This window comes from Leuciscus leuciscus (genome assembly GCF_965113295.1).
Source record: "Leuciscus leuciscus genome assembly, chromosome: 5".
NCBI classification, from domain to species: domain Eukaryota; kingdom Metazoa; phylum Chordata; class Actinopteri; order Cypriniformes; family Leuciscidae; genus Leuciscus; species Leuciscus leuciscus.
Window position 1 is genome coordinate 47,399,953 of NC_138729.1, and position 25,340 is coordinate 47,425,292.

At 34.4% G+C, this 25,340-nt stretch overlaps 3 protein-coding genes across 3 annotated transcripts; 1 reads left to right on the forward strand and 2 right to left on the reverse strand.

Moving 5' to 3' along the window:
• Positions 1 to 1,166: 1,166 nt before the first annotated feature.
• LOC309499736 (uncharacterized protein) lies at positions 1,167 to 7,489 on the reverse strand. Its single transcript, XM_082171175.1, has 3 exons — positions 7,351 to 7,489; positions 4,271 to 4,353; positions 1,167 to 3,063 (listed from the first exon to the last, which is right to left on the reverse strand). The coding sequence occupies exons 2-3, from the start codon at positions 4,296 to 4,298 to the stop codon at positions 2,411 to 2,413; spliced, it is 681 nt and encodes a 226-aa protein (XP_082027301.1). The 5' UTR covers positions 4,299 to 4,353; positions 7,351 to 7,489; the 3' UTR covers positions 1,167 to 2,410.
• On the reverse strand, positions 7,063 to 11,636 carry LOC309499728 (uncharacterized protein). Its single transcript, XM_082171150.1, has 5 exons — positions 11,247 to 11,636; positions 9,939 to 10,102; positions 8,711 to 8,953; positions 8,407 to 8,586; positions 7,063 to 7,555 (listed from the first exon to the last, which is right to left on the reverse strand). The coding sequence occupies exons 1-5, from the start codon at positions 11,513 to 11,515 to the stop codon at positions 7,353 to 7,355; spliced, it is 1,059 nt and encodes a 352-aa protein (XP_082027276.1). The 5' UTR covers positions 11,516 to 11,636; the 3' UTR covers positions 7,063 to 7,352.
• A 539-nt stretch (positions 11,637 to 12,175) lies between these two features.
• lrp13 (low-density lipoprotein receptor related-protein 13) lies at positions 12,176 to 25,333 on the forward strand. Its single transcript, XM_082171079.1, has 13 exons — positions 12,176 to 12,285; positions 13,317 to 13,490; positions 15,355 to 15,561; positions 16,609 to 16,836; positions 16,954 to 17,160; positions 18,227 to 18,456; positions 18,550 to 18,679; positions 20,499 to 20,686; positions 21,854 to 22,037; positions 22,779 to 22,991; positions 23,496 to 23,679; positions 23,914 to 24,115; positions 25,113 to 25,333. Exons 1-13 carry the CDS (start codon positions 12,225 to 12,227, stop codon positions 25,305 to 25,307), a joined length of 2,403 nt encoding a protein of 800 aa, XP_082027205.1. The 5' UTR covers positions 12,176 to 12,224; the 3' UTR covers positions 25,308 to 25,333.
• The last annotated feature ends 7 nt before the right edge of the window (positions 25,334 to 25,340 follow it).

Below are 25,340 nucleotides of genomic sequence, written 5' to 3' on the forward strand. Positions count from 1 at the left end.
TGGGCAGGTGCAAATCCTGCTGGAAAATGAAGGAAGCATGAAGTGCTCTGAAAATGTCCTGGTAGACGGCTGCGTTGACTCTGGATTTAATAAAGCACAGTGGACCAAAGTCCTCTTTTCTGATGAGAGCAAATTTTGCATATCATTTGGAAACCAAGGCCCCAGAGTCTGGAGGAAGAATGGAGAGGCACACAATCCAAGATGCTTGAAGTCCAGTGTGAAGTTTCCACAGTCTGTGTTGGTTTGGGGAGCCATGTCATCGGCTGGTGTTGGTCCACTGTTGTCTACTCAACACAGCCGTCTCTACCAGGACATTTCCAGAGCACTTCATGCTTCCTTCAGCAGACAAGCTTTATGGAGATGCTGACTTCATTTTCCAGCAGGATTTGCACCTGCGCACACTGCCAAAAGAACCAAAACCTGGTTCAATGACCATGGTATCACTGTGTGATTACGGTGTGATTTCATGTAATATTCAAAACATTTTGAAATCCTGTTTTCGTGGGTTTTATGAGCTGGAAGCCCAAATTATGTACAATTAAACAACTAAATACTTGAAATCGTTTAAGTTGTGGGCCCTGAATCTATAATCTATGGAAGTTTAATGTTTTGAATGAAATTATGGAAATAAATAAACTTTTCCATGATATTCTAATTTTTGGGAAAGGGTCTGTATATACTGGTAACAAAATTAAAACTACCTTTAAATGTCTCTGCCATTTTAACATTGTAGAATAATTTTTTATATCTACACTACCGTTTAAAAGTTTGGAGTCGGTAAGGTTTTTTTTTTTTTTTTTGTCTTTAAAATAAATTTATGCTTTTATTCAGCAAGGATGCATTAAATTAATGAGAAGTTTCACTAAAGACATTTCTAATTTGACAAAAGATTTGTAGTTCATATAAATGCTGCTATTTTCAACTTTCTATTCACGATCGAATCCGGAAAAAGTCACAGTTTCCACAAAAATATTAAGCAGTGCAACTGTGTTCAACATTGCTAATAATAAGAAGAAATGTTTCTTGAGCAGCAAATCAGCATTTAAAGAATGATTTCTGAAGGATCATGTGACACTGGAGTAATGGCATCTGGCATCTCATGAATAAATTATGTTTTAAAATGTATTCAAATAGAAAACAGTTATTTCAAATTGTAATAATATTTCACGATATTACGGTTGTACTGTATTTTTGATCAAATAAACACAGCCTTGTGAGCATAAAAGACTTCCTTCAAAAACAATATAAAAAAATCTTACCAACCCCAATTTTTTTTATGCCGTAGCAATAATCATGTTTATAATTTATAAATTTATATCAGAGCGTACTCACATTGCGTTTTGAACAGTCTTCTGACACATTTTGATCACTGATCGAACAAAATGTAGCTTGCAAAGCTGGAGATATCTGCGTTTGATTGTTCTCTCAGTGCAGTTGATGGTTACCTGCACATTTCCAGCGGTGCTCTCTGACCTCTTACAAACTCAGATCAGCACTGAATATTTCACAAGCCCAGGGTTACGGTGCAACTACGATAAAAGACAAACACATACAAAATGTATAATTCACACAAACACTATTGTGACAGAAGCACGGGAAAAGCAGCCAAAAGAAATCATCGGGTTAGGTTTAAATTAGCTCTGTCTGGCAGCACCAGCTTTCAAAACCTTTTAAAACTAGATCCTCACAGCAATTGTGCTCATGCAGAAACACATTTACACCTTCAGGAGGCATATCATGGAAAACAGGATTTTTCTTTCTCTTCTGAAGTAAAAGACTTCCACTTGTCATGCTTCATCTTCTCTGATGAGTAGAGTCTTTCCCTACCTTTTTTTCTTCTTCTTTCACTAGGAAACATGTCACATTATGGGAGTAAAATAGGTTACGAAAGTCATTTAATGACTTTAAAACAACAAATAAACTTGTGTCAGAGAGAGAGAGAGTTAAAAATGGTCATGAAAAACTTAATTATAATTTTGGGTGCAAGAAACCTCGACTAAAGGCCCGTTCACACCAAGGAAAATAACCATAACAATAAAGTCGTTCATTAAAAATCGAAATGTAAAATATTAGCACATATTCCACACCACAACTATAACAATAACAACAGAGGAATTATATAGTTGGAATCACTTTCAGAATAATTTTTTTTCCAGCTAATGAACGAAACAAATGTTGACAGCCAATCAGAATCCATCCTTCTTTAAAGCTCTCAAGCATTTAAAGTGGCAGACGACAAAACTGCAGTGCGTGCTTTTAATAAACAAAATGATATTGTCTAATAAAGCTGACGTTATAGTCATCTTTAGCGTCCTTGATATGAACAGGCCTTAACATTATAAAATTACATTTAAGAAAAAAAAATTGCTCAAAATGTGTATAATATCTGCCCTTTTTAGGCCCTTTTTGATCATATTATAACACAGAGGCAGCATGGGCGTGTGTGTTTTTTGGGCAGCTCCTGCTCCTGCTCCTCATTAGGAGTCTCCATGGTCGAGCCTTGCTCTTGACTCCGCCCATCACACAAAGAGTGGGAGGAGTCAGAGGAGATTGACTGGAGACGCCCACACACAAGCTCGGCCGCGTTCCCGTCCGTAGTGGACATGTCCGTCACAGTCCTCTCCCTTAGGGACATATCATCATCATCCTCATCAATCAGCACCACATCCATTTTCACGTCCACCTGGATGCACGGAACGGTCTGAACATCCTCTGAGCTCTCCAGGTTACTGGAGTCGATGAAACCCATGAGAGACGACTTGTCAATGTCCAGTGACGCGTCGATTAGACTGTCCTCCGCCTCGTGGTGCAGATACTGCATCTCTTTCAGATTTTGGATATTGGAAACGCTCCATACATTACATGTCTGTTCATTCGCTTCTATAACACCGTTCACTGCGACCTCTGTCGAATTTGTTTTCCTTCCATCATCAGCCGTGACCTCTAAGGTCAGCTCGGGTTCAAATATGGTCTTCTGTGGGTCCCTGAAAAGCGTCCCATCCTTTTGAGAATTGTTCATCATACACTTTTGCTTCTTCACACAGGTTGTCTTTCCAACAGAGCCTAGGACAGTGAAAAAGAGAATGCATATGGCTATAGATACATTAGCACATGCAAAAGTCACCGCTACGATATCAGGGCATTGTTCTTATGACGTTGCTAAGATGTCATTTTTAATGTGTTGCTATGTGGTTACTTAGTCAAAAAAAGACCAAAAGAGTCTCCATGAAATTCTGATCTACTGTAAAAAAAAAAAAAAATATGAAGTCGCTCAACTTAAATGTTTAAGTCTTTTCAACTTAAATTACATTAAAGAAAAATTTGTTGAATCTTGTATAACTTATAAAAACAAGTTGAAAAATGCGTAACTTATTTTGATGAGTTAACGCAATGTAAAAACCGTGTTATCATAACTTATTAATCATATCATTTATAAATGACAACTATAATACTGGTATCTATAGACATGGTTAGTCCCTCCTTTAAAAGGTCTAAAAGATTTTTTCACCCATAAATCATATGTTGAAGCACTTCTCCTTAACAAGCCACATAATTTGAGGTAACATTCATATCTGGGATGAGTTACTCAGAATACAGTATGTTGAGTTATTGTCTTAATACTTAGTATTAGTAGTTAGCTCAAATAACTCAGCAATAGTAAAAATTACGATTAGCGAACTAATACAAATTTATATAATTGATCTACCAATATTTATTATTAATAATGGAATTTATCATGAATTTACAATCTGTCTGTTTGTCTATCCTTCCTTTCAATAATTTGAGGTCGGTAAGATTGTGTAATGTTTTTGAAAGAAGTGTCTTATTTTATTGTTATCTATATCTTATTATATGTCTAAAAATTGTGAGATATTACTACAATTTCAAATACCTTATTTCTATTCAAATATATTTTCAAATGTAATTCATTCCTGTGAGTCTTCAGTGTCACATGATCCTTTAGAAATCATTCATGTTGATTTGCTGCTCAATAAACATTTCTTATCATTATCAATGTTGAAAACAGTTGTGCTGCTTCATATTTTTGTGGAAAGCATGACACTTTTTTTTTTTCTGGATACTTTGATGAATATAAAATTGAATGCATCCTTGCTGAATAAAACTGTAATGACCTCAAACGTTTGAAAGGTAGAGTATGTATATCTAAGCCACTTCTTATATCTTACAAATCTGAATGAGAAAATATTTCTATCACATAAACATTGAGTTTCTGTTCATTTAAAGTGCCCTGAGCTCCTTCTCTACTCACCAGAGTTAGCGTTGTCTTTGGTGACCATGGCAAGCTCTTCCTAACACACCTCAGAGAGCGCTGGTCCAAGAGACAGGTCACATCTGGACAGTCAAGAAAACAAAAAGAAATAAGATCTCCTATAAACCCTCTACAGATTCAGGATTAACACAAAGGAATTAACCTTTTGCCCTTCCACTAATACCTCAACATCCATGCCTTTACTTTTAGTATCCACAGATACAGCACTGTTAATGCTCCAGATGTTGCAAACAAAGAAGAAATGCAAAACAGCCAACCACACTGATACACATTACGATACTGAGAGAACATGAAGAAACTGGAGTAGACGAGGGAATGAAAATGGGAGGTGGGCAGTTTCTTCCCCGGCACTCTCCACAGGATGAATACAGACACGATGCCTTTAAAAGCAGCAAAAATAACTCAAAGTTCCCAAGAGACTTCAAGGCATTTTCAGAGGAAGAAAGACATTCTGACTGGCGCGGCCGTCACTCGTGAGGAACACAAAAACGGACACATCTGCATATCAAGAGTCACAAACAATACAGCACAAACTACAGAAAAGATCCCACTTCTCTTAGAAATAAGATAGTGAAGTCTTACCAAAGCTTATTAGACAATATTGAACTTACACTTTCATTATTTTCTTCTTTGATCACAGCAGCTTTTCCACTCACCGCTCCAAACACACCGATTACACATGACTGCACATTACACACGACAGAATCAGGCCTTTATGAATTAATAATGTCTATTAGGCCATATGAGTAGTCAAGAATTCACTATACCAGATATTAGTTTATCTTGTCTAAGACTATATACTGTGCGTGTATATATTACACACACACCTAAGTTATATAATACATTAAATTGCTTTATGATGGTTATTTGTATGTTTTGATTTAGTGTGCTAGTGGGAAATATTTTAGATTTCCAAACATTTCTTTCGCAAATGTGTCATTTGCACCAAAAAAAAAAATTATGTCATATTTGTGTAATGTAAAATGTAAAATGTATATTTTAAAGCATCTATCCCATAAAATTAAATATATTAAATGCACAATAAAAAGAGACAACACAACTAGCATCAAAAACTGATCATTATAACTCGGTATTTCCTAACTAATTACGATTATGTTAAATGTGTAGCACTAAATACACAACAAATTATCATTTTCGCAGCCATTTACAAGTACAGCTGCATGTATAAAAATACATCTATCCACCAAATTCCAATGAAAATAAGATTGCATTTATAAAAATGAGTTAATTAATCACCATCAATAGCTTAATTGTGTTTCAATGCTGACTAGGGTTATTAAAACCCTACTAAGTAATCAAGTTCGAAGTAAACAACAGCAACATCAGATCATTTTGTCTGAAAACAAGTTACAATGTTGCAAATTAAGAATCGCTACAAATCATCAAAAAGTGAAATTGGAGAAAAGGAATTGTTATGTAGATATAAAAGTTATACTATATGTATCTTGTTCAGAAAAGAGCTTCTGTGAGAAACCCCCTCCTCATATACGCTGAAAACACACTAATGAATAATACACACGGTGCACTTACACACGTGTGTGTGTGTGTGTGTGTGTGTGTAAGCATAGGGAAGGGGAAAGAGAAGAAAAGAGGGAGAGAGTGAAATATTCATGAGAAACGGCCCTCCACTCAACTCCTCCCCACTGATACAGACGCTGATTACAACTGATACAATATTGTTAGAGAAGTGCAAACAAATTAGGCTGAATTCAGACAAAAAAAATATAGAATAAAATCACATTTAAAAGGCAATATTTATCAAATTTATTTTATTCCCTTCAAGTAAGTTATTTTAATTTATTGTATCCAACTTTTATAACTCTATTTATAGTACTATTTATCATGTTTCTTTGCACAAACAAATAGAGTAGATAATTTAGTTCTATATGATGAAGGATATATGGATTTTTAATAGCAACCTGTGTGTGTTATTTTAAGAGAGCAACCATACATCTGTGTTGTTTTATTTTCTTTGTTAATTTATCATTATTTTTAATCATTAGTCATTTATGTAGCTGTCGTTTGATGATGTCATTTTATTGTTATTAATTTATGTCATATATATATACATTACTTATATAAAATTATTTATTTTACATTCCTTATTTTACTTAATTCCTTGCTGTTGCAATGCATGCTAGTGTTGTTTAATGTTATGATTGCATGGTTTGAAGGGATGTTTGTTTACTTGAGAAAGAGATTTCAAGGTTTTTACCGTCACAGGACGATGTTGTGAAGCAGTCATTTTTTATTGTTCTTGCTGTGGTATAATAACGCGGATTTGTACTGGTCAGACGGAGTCAGAGCATCGGGATCGGGATCAGATCTAATATATCTCATATTTGTAGTAGCCTTTATTGTGACTTAGTCACAAGTACCAGCAAAATTAGCCATCAACCTGTCCATACAAACATACATACAATATGACAAGGGGGTAGACAGGACAGGAAGACAGGGGATTGAGGAAAATACAGCATGACATGAGGAGAGGTGAGGAGAAAAAGGCAACTCCCAGACTATGCTCCTGTGAGGAGTACAGTGTGGGAACAGGAAAAAAACACCTCAGCAACATAAGCACGGAGGAGATCCATCCCACATGGAGATCCATCTGACCTAACCACGATTTTTTCCCAACCTTTAGAAATAATCAGCATTCCACCAGTTCGACACAGTCCCCTGCCGTTAAAGTCACCATGAAATCAAAATTGACAATTCTTATTTCATATGGAATATTGCGGTATTTATTATAAATTATTTATCTGAGCACTTCATTATTTTTATTAAAAAAATTATTAATGTGCCCTCGTAATCTTTAATCAAAATAACTTCCCCTCCCTCTTGCAGCGTCATCTCTTCTCTTCTCTGATGATGTGTTTACTGGCGCGAGGGCGGGACAACCTGTCACTCACATGAGATCGACCAATAGCAAACCACAACCATCCAATCAATTCCCCATGGACAAATATACGTCGCTACTTCCATTTAATGGTGACTTTAAGTGTTTAGTCTCCCTTCTGACTCTGTAAGAGTTACATCACCATCACTCTGCCTTCTCCTTTGACTGTTGTTTAATCTGTCCGGACAGGTACAGTGTCCTGGTTCTGTGGTCCTCCATTGAAAATGATGCTGTGTTTGAGGTTTCAGAAGTGTTTTCACTGACTCTGATGGTGAATTTCCTCGGAAAAGACACAGGCTGTTTGTAACGGACTGACACGGTCAGAGGAGCTCTCACCACTTCAACTCCTACAGGTGTAGAAAACGAGGATGAAACGACATTGGGAAAAGTTGTTATATATAATATAAAAGTAGATATAAAAAATAAAAATCATACATTTTATAATAACTACATTATAAATGTTGGGCAAAAGGGCAAAGGGTTATGAATATACATTTATAAATATAATAATACTATATAATATAATATTTATTACTCTATTAAATTTATATATATATATATATATATATATATATATATAAATATATATATATATATATATATATATATATATATATCTATATATATATATACACACACACACACACACACACACAATTTATTAATATATTATAAATAAATAAAAATATTTTACAAATATATTAAAATAAATGTTTTATATATATTATATTGTTAATTTTTTATATATATTTTATATTTAATTTTATATAAAATAAATAATAATAATATATCATTTTAAAATATAAATTAATAATTATATACTATCATTAAATATATTGTTTATATATTATTTATATATTAATATTTGAATACTATAATATATTATAAATAATTTAATGTAATAATAAATACAATATTCAAGTATCTAATTATAGTATATACTTAATAAATTATATAATATTGTCTGTGGCCCTCTAGGAGCTGAGTTTAACAATAACACAATTTTTTTTTTATTGTATATAAAATGAATTTAATAAAGTAATACATCAGAGATAAAAAGTCTGAGATAGGCTATTTACACAATGCAAAATTTTGCAGTGAAAGTCAATATACATTTAAGCAGTGTATTCCTATGGACCTCCAAAGACATTTATGCCATTCCACTGCTGGTGTGAATAGCCCTCCAAACATTACTTACCATTGTGCTTCTCCATCTCTGCCATGCATCTGGAGAACATCCACAGCATGTGCGTGGAGGGACGGGTAAACCCCAGCCAAGAAAACACATGCAGAGGGCAGAGGTCACCAAACACCCAGGCACATCTCACACCGCTGGACCAAGGAACAGCCAGGCTGATACATCTCTCTGAGACAGGATCTGGGAAAAAACAAATACATCACCAGCTGAAAGGGTCCTGCATTAGGACGAACACCCTCATGTAGAGTAAAACGCTTTTCACACCCGCTGATATGAGTCCGTTGTGTGTCATTGGGTCCCTTACCATGGGTGATGATCTCTAAGTCAGGCTGAGCCTCAGGCCTGAATTTATTGTTTGGAGAAAGTAGAGTGAGTGTGGTGGTCCATACGGTCTGCTGATGTCTGGATGCGGTTAAAGTGAGATCCACCTCCACTCCCGTACTAACGGTCCTGTACTCCAGCACTCTGGCCTGCAGGGAGAACGTCCCTCTCTTCAGCTCATCCACGGGCTCGCTCAGACTCAAGACCTCACGGACACTCAACAGACCTGCAGGAAATAGAAGGAATTCTTATCGGAGTTAACTCAAATGAAAACCATAAAAAACATTTTCATTACTTGAAAAAAAAATAACAATAACAATAAGTTTAAGTTTTTTTTTTTTTACATTTCTCATTTAGTTAACAAAAAACTACAATTGAAATAAAAATGGATAAAGACTATATTAAAACAAAACTAATAAAAATGACAAAAAAACATTTAATTGTCAAGCATATGAACTCAAGATCTCATAGACACTCAACAAACCTGCAGAAAATAGTAGTAATTCTAATCTGAGTTAACTCAAATTAAAACATGTTCATTACTTGAAATAAAAGAAACGTTAACGGACATAAAATATAAAAAAATAAGTTTAAGTATTTTTTTTTTACATTTCTTACAAATTCAAATAAAAATGGAGAAAGACTATATTAAAACAAAAACTAATAAAAATGACAAAAACCCATTTAATTGTCATGCATATGAACACACTGATATTCATGCTTATCCTCATTTCTCGGGTTAAGAACCTTGAACATTAAACAAATGTATTTGTAATATTTGATCTGGATTATTGACATTTATTATCAGATATATATTAGTACAGAGCTAGTCTCTGATTCAGATTGGATTCAGAAGACTTTCTGAGGTCAATTATTCCAAATGGCTGTTTATTTTTCTGACTGTACATTATCTCTGACATACACACTGAATGATTTGTTGTAAAATAAATAAATATATATATATATATATTTCTAATGGAATTATGATTAGAATTTGTATTGTAAATCTTAATATAAATAAATATAAATATAATATAAATAAAATCACACTGGACAAGAAGATTCTGGGACAAATATATGCACTAGAATAATATTTGATTCTTAGATTATTCCTGTTTGAAACAAAATTATGCTAGAATTTTTTTTTTTTTTTTTTTTTTTTTTTTTGCAAGGGTTGTGCTCAACCCACATGCTGAAAAATACAATCTTACCCAAAGGGCTTAGATTGAATCTCTCTGAGCACACAATCATGGTGAGCAGTCTGGTGAAGAGAGACTCGGGATAGCACAAGGGAACATCTCTGAAGACACTGTCAGGATAGTCCCAACCGTAACCCGAAACACTGCAGAACCTCCTCAAAGAAACAGCATCATACCTACAGATGACCAAACAATTACAGGTTTGTTTACTTAGTTTCATTAAGCTTTTTAACATTATGACATATAAAATGCTTGACAGATGTTTATTAAAATACAATAATTTAGTCTGAAAATATAAATAATATAAAATATATAAATAATAGTTTGATAACTTAAAAGAGATATATATATATATATATATATACAGTACCAGTCTCTTATGCTCATCAAGCCTGCAGTTAAAAAAACAAACAAACAAACAAACAAAAACAGTAATATTATGAAATATTATTACAATTTAAAATAATGGTTCTCTTTTTTAATATACTTTAAAATGTAATTTATTTTTGTGATGCAAAGCTGAATTTTCATCAGCAAGTACTCCAGTCTTTGGTGTCTTATGATCCTTCAGAAATGAGTCTAATATGATGATTTATGATCAATGTTGGAAACAGTTGTGCTGCTTAATATTTTTTTTATAACCTGAGATACTTTTTTCAGGATTATTTGATGAATAAAAAGTTAAAAAGAACTGTATTTATTTAGAATAGAAATCTTTTGTAACAATATACACTACCGTTCAAAAGTTTGGGAACAATAACTTTTTTTTTTTATAAGAAATTAGTACTTTAATTCAACAAGGATGCGTTAAATTGATAAAAGGTGATGGTAACGATTTATATTGTTAGAAATGTTTTTTATTTTGAATAAATGCTGTTTTTATGAATAAATGCTTTTAACGTTTTACTCATCAATGAATCCTGAAAAAAGTATTCCAAAAAAATATATTAAACAGCACAACTGTTTCCATCATTGATAATAACTGAGTATCAAATCATCATATTAGAATGACTTCTGAAGGATCATAAGACACCAAAGACTGGAGTACTTGCTGATGAAAATTCAGCTTTGCATCACAAAAATAAATTACTGTTTTTGTTTGTTTGTTTGTTTGTTTTTTTAACTGCAGGCTTGAAGAGCATAAGAGACTTCTTTCAAAAACATTAAAAATAGTAATGTTTCCAAACTTTTGACTGGTACTGTATATATATATATATATATATATATATATATATATATATATATATAATTATTATTATTACTTAGTAATCATAGGCTTAAATCAATACATTCAATTAAAGTGTCTTTAAGTCAACTTACCTGCAGTTGATCAAAGTGAAAACAAGCTCGTCATTTGTGTCTTTGTTTTTCCACATTTTTCCTCGTTTTTTGCGGAGAGATTCGTGAAGGTATCTGGTCATAAGGTAAACAGAACCTGGCAAATGTCTCCGGGAGTCAAAGACTGTGCGAGTTTTAAAGGAGATGTGAGAAGTGTAAAAGACTGAATGAAAGAGGTACACCAAAGTTACACCTGACACCACAGCCATAAATGTGCTAAAATTATCCATATTCCGGTCCATCATTAACATTCTTTTACAAAAACATGTAAAGAGAAACTGTTTATGATGTGTTCAAAGTTCAAAGTAATTTCATGCTACTACATTGTTGCGCGTTTCTTCTTTCTGTTGACATTTTTTATCGTGATTATGAAAGAGAGCTTTATCGCTCTCTAGTGTCTGGGAATGCCAACTGCAAAATCACTGTGGTGCCAAAGTGAACATCCTGACACGATGAACTTTACTTTTATATTAATTATGAACTAAATGAAATTATATAATTGTAAATAATTAAAATAATTGAGTTATTTGAATAACACAAATTGAAGAATACCAGTGAAAATTATACGAATGAATGAACTTATGAAGCAGCCTGTAATAATAGCATAAATTAAATTATGGAATTTAATAAATTATGACATTTTAGTTACCATATTAATTGTATTGGTTATTACTGTATGCCAATTTCAATTATAATTGCTAATAATAATTATAATAATAAATTGTTAATATTAGTTATGATTGTTTTAGTATTCTAAACTCTAATAAAAAAAATATTATAGAAATAAATTCAGTTACACAGTTTATTAAATGTATTTTCAGTAGCCTATTAAATCCGATATCATCACTCATGTGTCAATCATCTGATCAATTAAAGCCGCATCGATCTCAGCTGCGCGCGCGATAAAGCTCCAGATCTCGAGCTGAGTCGGTTTGACTCGCTTTTCCCTGCAGTGAAGTCATGTGTTTATCTGTGCTCCTGAATGTCGCTTCAGGGATCTTTCTGCTTCTGCTTCTGAGAGGTCAGGTCAGATGAAAGTCTCACATTTAACTTTAGCCAACTTTAATATTTTCCTCCTTTAATTGATCTCGTTCAGCTATTGAGAAACTGGTGCAGCACATAGGTGTCGATGAAGTCACTGCATACTAAATTATAAACGACTATTTATCGTTATCCTGTCAGAATATAGCACTTTATTTTCAAACACTTCTAACTTTAAGTCGTTTCAGTTTCATAGGTAGGCTACGTGCTTTAGTTAGGTTAACTTATTTCAGAATGATAGTAGCCTATCTTAAGTTAGCCTTTGAAGCTGCCAGTGTGAATCTCAGAAAGCCTTTCAAGAATATATCCAGGTCTATATATAAATAATTCTTTTTTTTTTTTTTTTTTTTTTTTGGTTATTTTTGACCAATTTGTTTTTCTTAATTGGAATGGTACGGAACTTTGTAAAGGTTTTGGCACTTGCTAAACAATCTTAATGAAAGCATTTTTCTTTCTTTTTTTAGATCAAGCTCAAATTTGGAACCCAACTTGTTTAGATTTATGGCTTTGATTTTCCTTGCAGTTTTAGAATACAATATTTTTTGGACAATATTTATTTCATATAAAATTTGAAAATAGTATTTTTGACATTTTTCATAACAAATGTAAAATTCAATACCTTTTAAGTTTGCTTTTTTTAAAAACTTTTTTCACTTCAGCAATAATCTGCCAAGTGTCGCCTTTAAAAAGAGACCAAACTGAAGTCTGTGCTCCAAAGCATCCAAAATTTATGACAGTTAAGTTGGAAATGTCATTTTTCAGGTCTATGGTCAAAAAGTGAATAAATGGATGTATAACTACTGCATTTCATTTTTGACCGCCACTCGAAGAGCACCAGAATGTTAAGCACATTTCTTCCCAACAAAACACTACCATGATGTAGGCCTATACATTGTACTTGTACATCTTGGTAGTGTTTGTTGTAATTCTTTTGTTGATTTAAATAAAAAAGAATGTAAAATGAGTGCATTCCAGTAATGAAGATCTAATGTTGTGCTGTCTCTGCTCTAGCTGAATGTGTTGTGGCTGCAGAGGCTTCTGAACATGTTCCCCTGCACTGCAGATTGGGCTTCAAACCCTGTAAGGACGGATCAGAGTGTGTTCTTTACAGCCATGTGTGTGATGGTGAGAACGACTGTGCTGATGGCTCTGATGAAGATGAATGTGCATCTGTCTGCAGCATGGGTACGTTTTTATACATTTGTAACAAACATTTTTATTAATACTTGACTCCCAAATTGATTTCCAGAATACAGGGTTAATAAATTATAACAACATGCATCAATATTAGGGATGCATGCACCAATGTAGTGGCCAGTAATCTGTATCGGCTAATAAAAGCAATCATTTTCTCTATCGGCCATTGGTCTATTGTTTAAAAACAGCCGATTATCAGGGCCGATTATATCCTGTCAATCAAAAGCGGGTGGGAAAACGTGTCAGACTGCAAGTCATGCTGTGTGTGTCTAAATCTGGCATGAAGACGAGCATTAATGAAAACTGCACATCTGAGTTGTAGCTATTCAAACATTTCAGTTTGTGTAATTATTATATCTGAAAATAAATAGCATTTGAATATAATAGTTTGGGCTCTTGTACATTTTAACCTCTAATATTATAATGCACCAAATGACTGGGTTTACAGCATTAGTACGAAGGTTTTTCTTTTTCTTTAAAGGGGTGGTATAATGCCCTTTTTACAAGATGTAAAATAAGTCTTTGATGTCCCCAGAGTGTGTATGTGAAGATTTAGCTCAAAATACCACACAGATATTTTTATATAGCATGTTAAAATTGTACATTTTTGAGGGTGAGCAAAAACGCACAGTTTTGTGTCTGCTCCTTTAAATGCAAATGAGCTGCTGCTCCCGGCACAGAGGGCGGAGCCTCAACAGCTTGCACTCACACAGACATGCACTGAAAATTTAAAAAATGTTTAGCCTTTTGTTCAAACCGGGCTCAGACAATGGAGAGACTAAAGAAGTGACAACATGTAGAAGCAACAGGACATTTCTGAATGGTTAGTTGATGAATTTATGTAGCTTATGTGTAGTTCTCTTCTAGTCATTGATTAGCATATTCTCTCTTGATAATCTATAAATCCTGTTCCGGGGGCGGGGTTTGTATTTTTTAGGGTTGGTAATGTCACTAACCCGGGAGGAATGTCGTGTAGTCCCTACCAGCCGTTTGTTGTAGTCCTTAAACTATTTCTTTACAAGCAAATATCTCCCTTTGCTTTGAACTTTGAGCGTTGTAACTTTGCAGATGTTTATGCTCAAACAGCAACATTACACACTAACTAAAGTTAAAAAAGTGAAATCATAATCAACCGACCCTTTAAGAAAATCAAACTATCCGTATCAGCAGATATCATTCCGGATAATCTGCTAGGCCTATATCTGTATTGGAGGAGAAATTTAGTACTGGTGGATCTCTAATCAGCTATATGTGTTTTTAAAAGAGCAATTCAATATGGAGCTGGTGTTATTTAACATAAAATTACTTAAACATGTCAACTATAGTTGCAAAGGCAACATTTCTCATTTTCATTTAGTTGAACTTGATATACTAAAATAAAACTAAAATAGAAGCTAGAAAAAAAAGCTTCTTTTAAATACCAAAAACTAATAAAAATGAGAACTGAACCACAAAATTACTAAAACTTTAAGTAAAAATGAAAACCGAACACATAAATAACTATAATACTATCTCAATTATAAAGTAAAACAAAACTGAAATGCTGAATTTATTATAATTTCTGGCCTTGGTGCTCATATTAATTGGTTAATGTCTGATAACCACTTTTTAGATTCATATAGATATAATTGTTCTATAGTCCAAGTATTCAATGCAATTACATCAGATGTAACTAATTAAATTACAGAAAATTAAGAGATCCCTTACTTTACTTTTTCAAGGGAAAAGTAATTAAATTACAGCAATTAATTACTTGGCAATGCATTACATCCAACACTGGCCACCTGATTAATGTATCACACTATTTATAGCAGGCTTCTAAGAATGCTGTAATAATTCCATCTGTCCTCAGGTCAGTTTCAGTGTGCTCATGGGAAGAAGTGCATTGAGCAACGGCAGAAGTGTGACGGTGTGGCTCAGTGTCAGGATCGCTCGGATGAAGTCGACTGCTTTAAGGAGGGATGCGCTCATCGTTGTGACGAAACCCGATGCATCCCAGAATCCTTCATCTGTGACGGAGACGCAGACTGTGCGGACGGCAGCGATGAGGCCAGCTGTGGTAGGAGTTTTGTTTAAACGCATTACTGGATTCTAGCTATGCTAGAGGAAGTGTAAAATCTGCTTGGATCAATGATGGGCTCAGAATGGAGCCTATACTGATTATGGCATACTATTATAAAATGGTAGTGAAACCGTATGCAACAAACATTTTCAAAAGTAGCATATTTTTGTCAAATGATGTCATTACATCGCATACTTAATTCGGAGAGTGGCAATTAATCTCAATGGATATAACTTATTTTAATGTAACACTTTGGGAAAACTTAATTGAAGTAGCCTACACTACAAGTGCAAACTCAATATGAGTATATTTCTGAAATAAAAAACTTCTTGCAGATAATATATTAATGAAAAGATCACTTAAGTGTACTTGGAGTACACTTTCATGACTTTACAAAAAGTGCTCTTTGTAATGTCACGTTAAAAGTTGTACTTATTGTTTTAATCTTTTTCATGCTTTAAAGAAGTACACTTTTGTTGTTGACTATCATACTAGAGCGCATGTTAAGTATTTGTTTATAATTTTACCAGATAGGAATCCAACCTGATTTAGATGAGGTTCAGCGGGCTCACAACGCTTGGTATAAATGTTCTGTCAACTCCGGTCTTCAGAGCACACAGTGAGCTCTGGTCCAGAGACATGATACCATAGAGTGGATATTATGAGCGAGTCGGATTAGACTACACAACATATCGGACCCATTTTAATCTGCACAGTATGCTGTATTTAAGAGCGATATGGAGGAGATTACGAGGAAACTGCGGCTTTGCCGAACTCAACGGCTCTAGCCAAACTGTGCTATAAACGAAGCGCCATTGGCTATTATAAAAAAGGGGAGGAGCTGTTCGATATATCCCGCCCTGTCTTCCTGTTTCAGTGGAAATAACGTCAAAACATTGAATAATGCTGCGCGTTTAAAAAAAAATTGGTAATTGCGAGTCTCTCACATTTAGGATTTTATAACTTGCGATTCCGATTTTATAACTTGCCATTCAGATTTTTTCCCAAATGCAAGAAAGTCAGAATTGTTTCCTCTTGTCTTAGATGTTAACCCTAATGAATATGATGAAGACAACACTGAGAATGAAGAAAAGTCAGCGGAGGATGAAGTCTCAAACGCTCCTGCAACTAAAGGACCTCTGCGCTGTTCTATCGGCTCTAAGCCATGTAGAGACGGGACGGACTGTGTGCTGTTTAATCATGTGTGTGACGGCGAGGTTGACTGTAAGGACGGGTCTGATGAAGACGAGTGCCCTGTGCAGTGTGAATCTGGTGAGGAAACCACATACAGTAGCAATACTTGCATTTAGGCACTTTTACATGTTGAGAAAATGTCCTCAATTCCTGCTTCAGTGTTAACTTGTTAATATTCCGTCCATCTGTCCTCAGGTCAGTTTCAGTGTGCTCATGGGAAGAAGTGCATTGAGCAACGGCAGAAGTGTGACGGTGTGGCTCAGTGTCAGGATCGCTCGGATGAAGTCGACTGCTTTAAGGAGGGTTGTGCTCATCGTTGTGACGAAACCCGATGCATCCCAGAATCCTTCATCTGTGACGGAGACGCAGACTGTGCGGACGGCAGCGATGAGGCCAGCTGTGGTAGGAGTTTAAATTCACTCTTTCTTGAGGGAAGCAACTTTGGTTGTGAATAGAAACATAAGATTACTTTTTTGTCCATTGCAGTGTTAACTAATACAATTGACAATTTTTCCCTCATTGAAATAAAGCTAAATTAAAAAATTTAAATTAGAAATATTGCCTTAGCAACTAACGGAAATAAAATGTTTAAACTAAAACTGAATATATAATAAAATAAAAAAATAGGACGATGACAAAAGCAAATTACTAAAACTTAAAGTTAAAACTGAAAATATAAAACTTAAAGCTAATTCAAAATGTTAATAAATACAATAAAGCTAAATGAAACAGCCTAAATATACATTTTAGATGAACATTTCTAAATTCGAAATGTGCCTTAGCAACTAACTAAAATAAAATGTTTAAACTAAACAAACTGAAAATATAATAAAAATAAAGTAAAACTGAAAATAAAATTAATTTAAAAAAATCTCATAAAATTGACAAGCACATAATATTACTAAAGTAAATTAAAAAACATAAATTAAAACAAATTCAAAATATTAATATTTACTAAAGTAAATTAATAATATAAAAATAAGATGCTAAAATAACACTGCTCCATTATGCATGGTTTCTGCAAGTCTGAGATCAGCTTTACAATAAAGCATGGTCACGGAAGTAAAAATCCCATTATTTTCTTTATAATTAAAATATTTTCATTATTTCATTATGGACGTTTAGTTTGCTTGTCTTTGTTCCCAGGTTTGGCGCCATTTATTAGTTGTCATGGTTACTCATTGTGTTTCTAATGATAGCACACCTGTTCTGTGTTGAGTTCTTTTGCCTGTGTATTAAAGACCTTCAGTTCTCTCCACTCTTTGTCTGGTGTTTGTGTTCAAGTACACAAGGTTACTTGACTACTCCGTAAAGGTTACTCTACTATTTGAAGAGATACCCTTCTCATCGTCATCCTTTGTGGACCAGATCGTGACAATAACACACCATGACAGACAGACAGTCTGAAAAAAGTATTTTTTTTTCTCCCATTGACTTAAAAGCACGTTTTACATCCCGTGTCCTGTAGGTGAGGAGAGTTGCAGCAGTGCGGAGTGGCAGTGCAGCAGCGGTCAGTGCTTGTCGGTCGGTATGCGTTGCGACGGACACCCGGACTGCAGAGATCATTCTGACGAGGAGGACTGCTCTAAACCTCCGCCGTGCAGCACGAAACGCCGCTGTCCGAAGAGCCAGGAGTGTCTGCTGGACGAGTGGATGTGTGACGGAGAGATGGACTGCAAGGATGGCACAGATGAGAAGGTGTGCGTTAAATGACCAAAAACACATTATTAAAGGAACATGATTAATTTGGTTGTTCTAAACCCATTTGACTGACTTTCCCATGTGGGACAGAACTGTAAGGAGTCTCCAGTGCAGTGCGGGGAGTTCCAGTGGCCGTGCTCCTCTAACACACAGTGTATTCCACAAGCCTGGCGCTGTGACCGCTCTGAAGACTGTAGGGATGGAAGCGATGAATCTGGTTGTGAGTTTCTACAGTTTTATCTAACTGAAACAGGCTGAACCCAACTTTGACCCCAATGCAAGAGAATTTCCAAATACTTTAAACATTAGAAATTAGTCAACATGAAATCACAATTGACCCTGTTTAATTCAATACACTAAAAAAAAACATATGTTGGCTTTAACTTTGTCAACAGGTTCCACAAAACTGGGTTACGTTAAGCAAACATAATTTGTTCATGTAACTTAAATTAACTTAGTCATTTTAAGCGACCCATTTAAGTAGTCTCCCCTGACATGAATCAGATATTCATATATTCATTCATTTATCAATTAAGATTTCATTTATTTTAATGACACACAAATTAATTGATAGACTATAGTTGGCTATTAGTTAGCACTAGCACATATTATCATCATTAATGTTAAGATTTACATGCTCCTACAGCCAAAGTAGGTGAAACTCTTAGAATCAGTCCACAACCTAACAAAATGCTCCACTCTTCTCTACAATGGTAACCCATTGTAATTTAAATGGTTCTAATAATTCTTAGAATAATAATTGTAATTGAACATTAAACACAATTACACACTATCAAGTCTTCTCATTTTCTCAAAAAATAACACTTAATTTGAACATTTATTCTCTTAATTCAACCATATGCAAAGCATGCTGGGAACTAACAAGCACCGCCCAGTTTCAGTTAATGCAATCATTCACAACACAAATCATTCATGTAATCCAACACAAACGGATTAAGTAAACTTAATTTTTCATCAGATTTCATCATATTTAAGCAGATTGAACACAATTAAAGGTATAGCGGAGGATGTTTTACTTCCTGGTGGGTAGTCTAAACTATTGGTCCTCCTAATTGTCAATCATTCTGGTGAATCAATCAAACTTTTCAAAAAGTGGAGAGGGCGGGTCTTATCTAAAATTTGGAAAGATCCTCCGCTATACCTTTAAGTTAGGACAAAATGTATAGCAGTTGTGTTGCTTAAGCTCATTTTAATTAAGCAATTTGAACAAGCAGCAAAAAAAAATTCTTCTTTTTTTTCAAGTGTACACATTCCTGTTCTAATTGTGAACAACCGTTCTCCAACCTCCTGTTATAGAGATACTTTTAACAATCCCCAATTGATAAAATTGACTCTGAAATATGCCATATTACAGAAGTAAAATAGGTTGCAAGGGTCATTTAGAAATGGATTTTGTGAGTCACTTCTCAGGAATAAGTTATGAGATGATTGAATAGACTAAAATTAAGGAAATGTACTCTACCATTCAAAAGTTTGTGATGGGTAAGATTTTTATAATGTTTTTGAAAAGTATCTGGCTGCATTTTATTTGATCAAAAATACAGTAAAAGCAAAGTTATTTTATATTTCACAATATGGTTACATTTTAATATATTAAATGTAATTTACTCCTGTTTTTAGCATCATTACTCCAGTCTTCAGTCACATGATCCTTCAGAAATCATTATAATATGCTGATTTGCTTTTGCTGCTGATTATCAATGTTGATTGTTATGCTTATTAATATTTTTGCGGAAACGGCAGTAAAAAAAAAAAATCTGGATATATATATATATATATATATATATGTGTGTGTATATGTAAATCGCATTTCTGTCCACATTGTTTTCATTTTGATACTTTCCTGTATTTCACAGTTTTGGGACAGTCACACCATGGGACAATTTCCAAATTTTACATAAAATTAAAACCATTTCAATGGGATTCTATCTATTGATAAACTAACTGTAATGGTTTCACCAAGTTTGTCGACAAATCAGTACTTGACTTGATCTGCATTAATGTCTGTGTTTTAACAGGTCCGAGTGTGTCCTGTCCTCCTCATCTGTTCCAGTGTGGTAGTTCGGAGTGTGTGGACCCGTCTCAGCTCTGTAACGGAGTTACTAACTGTCTGGATGGTTCTGATGAGGGCGGCAGCTGCCAGAAAGATAAATGCTCTAAACAGTCAAAGTGTGCTCAGGACTGTCACAGCACACCTACAGGGACGGTATTCCTCTTTCTGTTCTAATGTTGTAAAATTACACTTTTTAATATTAAAATCTACCAGCCTCATAAAGTTTGACTAATAATATTGACATGCACTACAGTTCAAAAGTTTTGGGGTCGATAAGGTTTTTGAAGTCTCTTATGCTCACCAAGGCTGCATTTATTTGATCAAAAATAAAGTAAAAAAAAAGTCATATTATGAAATATTGTCACAATTGATATTAAAAATAACAGTTTTCTATTTTAATATTTAATATTTTAAAATGTTATTCCTGTTATGGCAAAGCTGAATTTTCTTTGAAACCATGATACATTTATTCAGGATTCGTTGAATATAAAGTTAAAAATAACCATTAATTAGAAAATTAATTTTGAACATTATTAATGTATTTACTGTCACTTTTGATCTATTAAATGCATGCTTGCTGAATAAAATAAAAATGACATAAAAATAACGTGATTTAAAAAAGTAGTGTTGACAGGTTTAGGAACCTTTAGGTTCTAAAGTAGATTAAATAATTTTTACAACCATTGACGACAGTCTAATTTGTTAATACATTATACAAATAGGAATATATATTTATACAGTACTGTGCAAAAGTCTTAGGCATGTTGATACTCCCCCCACTGGTTTTAAGTCAGTCATTTATATATTTTGCTGTAGTGTGTCAGTAGGAAATATCAGTTTACATTTCCAAACATTCTTTTTGCCATTAATTGTAATAATCCAGTGAGATTTGTGTATGCACAAGGAGTCTGACGACAGCCGGTATGATCTGATCTCACCATCATCGAGTCCGTCTGTGATTACATGAAGAAACAGAAAAAACTGAGACAAACTAAATCCAGAAGAACTGCGGGAACGTCTCCAAGATGCTTGAAGAAACCTATTAACATATTAACATGCCTAAGACTTTTGCACAGTACTGTACATAAATAAAATGCATATTGAAATAACTTTTAGGTGTTGCAAAGATCATATAACCTAAATTTAGGTTGGAAAGTTTCAATGAAATTTAAAAAGCAGAAAGATAATATGGCTGATCTTACAAAAACAGAACTCATTGTACTCCGCGTGACCCAATAAATCTAAAAGGCTTAAATTAAAAGCATTTCATCAATTTTGACCAGTTGGCGTCCTTCCACTGTTTTTATTTTCTTCCTATAGAGCTGTTGGTGCAGGATCGGCTACAAGCCTGTAGATGATGGTCTGGTGTGTGTTGATGTGGATGAGTGTGTGGACCGTCCAGACTTCTGTTCACACTACTGTAACAACACTCAGGGTTCATTTGTGTGCTTCTGCAGTCAAGGTTATGTTCTGGAACCTGACGGTCACAGCTGCAAAATCACAGGTATATATTATGAGCAAAAATTTACAATGCATTTTTTGGGGGAGGTGGTTGTAAACCAGTATAGGCTTACGTTTGGAATGGCATGCATACTGAGCAGCATACACAATATTTAGTTTTTAATGTGTAAGACCGTAAGCATTATGCAACTAATATTTTAAACCGTACTGTTTAACAGTACTACATTTTTACATGTCCTAATTGCATGCAAATTTAATTGAATAGTGCCATTCAGTTATCTAAAAAAAATAAAGCTATTTAGCTTTAAGAGGTTAAACATTTCATTTTTGATCTTCAAAGCCTTTAGAATCTTTACTTTTTGAAGACATTTCATCCTGTATTTATAAAATTAACATTTTAATGACCGTATATTTATTGAACATAATCAAAATAAACAGAAAACAGTTCAAACTTTGCTGACTTGATTTGTTTTGAACAAATATTGTGTAAAATAACTCTAAAAAAAAAAATGTATTCATAACCCACCAAATGTGTTGCTCCAGTGTTCAACACAAAATGACAACAACAAAATTCTGAAACTATACTATGGAAGTAATGAAAAGCACATTTTCCTTAAGGTGTGCCTTTAACTGTTGTACCCATATGGTAGAATGCTGTTCTGAACATAGTCAATGTTAGTAGCCTTTCCCACATGTATTAATCAGACAAACTTTGACACTCATGCACCCCGAAGTATGTTTATTCACCTTTCTTTACACAAGTTAAATTTTGCCCTTGTCTCAGGTGAGCCGTACCTGCTGGTGTCTGTGCAGTCCGAGGTCTTTCTGCTGGGTCTGAGGAGCTCCAGTCTGGACGTTCTCCTCTCATCAGAGAAGCGCTTTGTCCTGTCGCTCGACTATGATTGGCAGCAGCAGAAAGTGTATTGGATCAACCTCAACACTGACAACATAAAATGGCTGTCACTGGATCAGAAGAGCAAAGGAACCATCATTAAAGGTCAGTTGTTATTATTTGGTAACTGAAATAAAGCTGAAATAAAATTAAGTATTAGATGGGAAAACTCACACGTAAAAAAAAAAAAAGACAAACATGAAGTTGAAATACTAAAATAAAATAAATTAAAGCTAAATAGAAATGTAAAACCTAAAAATTACAAAATATGAATAAATACTATAATAGTACATAAATAATACCAAAATAACAGTTAAAGGTGAGATGCAATAAAATAAAGGAGCCATCTACATTATGTACCTTTTTGTCCCTTTAAATCCACTTATAGTGTTAGTCAAGGTTATTTGCACAAATGTCATAATTTAGATCTTAATTTGGTACATAATTTGAACTAAAATGAGAGGCATTAAATTCTGACATTTATTCTAATGCCTGACCTGACTCGACAGGTCATGTTGCAGAAACACACAATAGGTTTAAATGTGTTAAAGTATTCATGTTTTTGACATCGCAGAATTGGGAATGTAAGTGTTTATCTTTATGTGTCAGGTATAAATGCAGACAGTCTGGCAGTGGACTGGGTGGCGAGGAACCTCTACTGGGCCGACAGTGTCAACGGCCAGATCAATGCAGTGGGACTGGAAAATGATGCTGCCAAAACCACAGATCGTGTGATGATCCTGGGTGAAGATCTCGGGCAGCTTCGCTCCATCGCTCTCCTGCCACAGAAAGGGTTAGAATAATTACACATTATTGGTTGGCAAATAATTTTTTTCACCAAACACATTTTGAGACAACAAGACATTCTGTTGTAAATTGTAAAATATTTTTTATAAACATGTTAACATGCATTTCAAAAAAATAAAATAAAAATAAAAACTTGGTGTAATTACATTTATTCATATTTGAGAACCACTGATTTTGAATGTCTAATGTAAGCTGACCCTGATATTTGTCATCCTTTCAGAATAATGTTCTGGTCAGAAACGGGGGACGAGGCTCGGATAGAAAGAGCAGGAATGGACGGCTCAGACAGACGTGTGCTGGTCAGTCACTCTCTCCGGTGGCCGGTCAGTCTGACTGTGGACTCCATTCATCACCGAATCTACTGGACGGATGAGAAACTCAAGTGTATAGGATCAGCCAATATTGATGGAGGAGATATTAAGGTAGTGGATGTCCACCAGGCCATTTGAGAACTAGCATTTCACAAAATGTATTAGGCAAAATACTACAATAGCTTCTAACATGTTTTGCTAGTACTTGAATGTGTTTAGTTGCATACCTTGTTTCTGGATCAACATTCCTGTCCATCAGTCCATGTGTTAGTCTGTTAGATACAGTGGTGGATGAAGTACACAACTCAAGTAATATTTCATTAGGGCATCTATACTTTTACTCAGGTATACATACTCCTTTTCAATTTCACTTCAGTAAAAGTAGTTGAAGTTGCTGATCATTTTAGTGTGCAATTAAGTTAAATATACCATATACAGTAGTATTTTAAAATTGAGGGGAAAATAATTTATGTAAATGTGGCGACTCTATATACAATGTACACGCGTCACATGGGGCAAAATGCATTAACATTTTAACATTGAGGAATGTTATGCAAACATTCTAGTTATTTGATACCGCTACAGATGATGAGAAATGCAGACGTATCCACATTTATGCATTTCAAGTCATAACCTAAATATGATTTTCATTTACAATAATCAATACTAAAACTTGACATTAGTAACTCTTCACGCCATCAGCTGCATCCGACAATATTCCATGTCTTGGCTCCTTCTGACTGGATCGTTGAATCTTAATAGTTCATTCAAAAACAGCTGTAATCGGATCAGTCGTATTTGCGAGTGAGTCGTTCAGTGTGATTTGTGAACCAATTCAACAGGTTCATTGGTCTCAGGGAGTGGAGATTTTATTCAGTTCAAAACGAGGAATGATGTAGTAAAAAGTATAATATGCTTTGAAATGTAATGAAATAAAAGTAACAATTTCCCCAAATAAAAATGGTCTGATAAACGGATACTTGAAGTGTACGCACTGTCCACCACTGGATAGACATGGGTCCTCAATGAAAGACAAGATGAGTTGAAGATATGATCCAGCATCTTTTAAAAACAGAATTTCCCCCCTCCATCTTCCATTATTTTGCAGATCTTGCAGCTGATGGAGACTCCCAGTCCGTTCTCTGTGTCTGTATTCAATGATAAGGTCTACTGGTCTGATACCAAAAGAGGAACCATTCAGAGAGCTCAGAAAACCACGGGCAAACAGCACAAAGTCCTGCTCAAACGTCCTGGACAGCCATTCGGTTTGAAGGCAAGTATTTCTAAACTCTATGATCAGTAAAGTGTATACTTGCTTGCTTTGAAACATGCATGT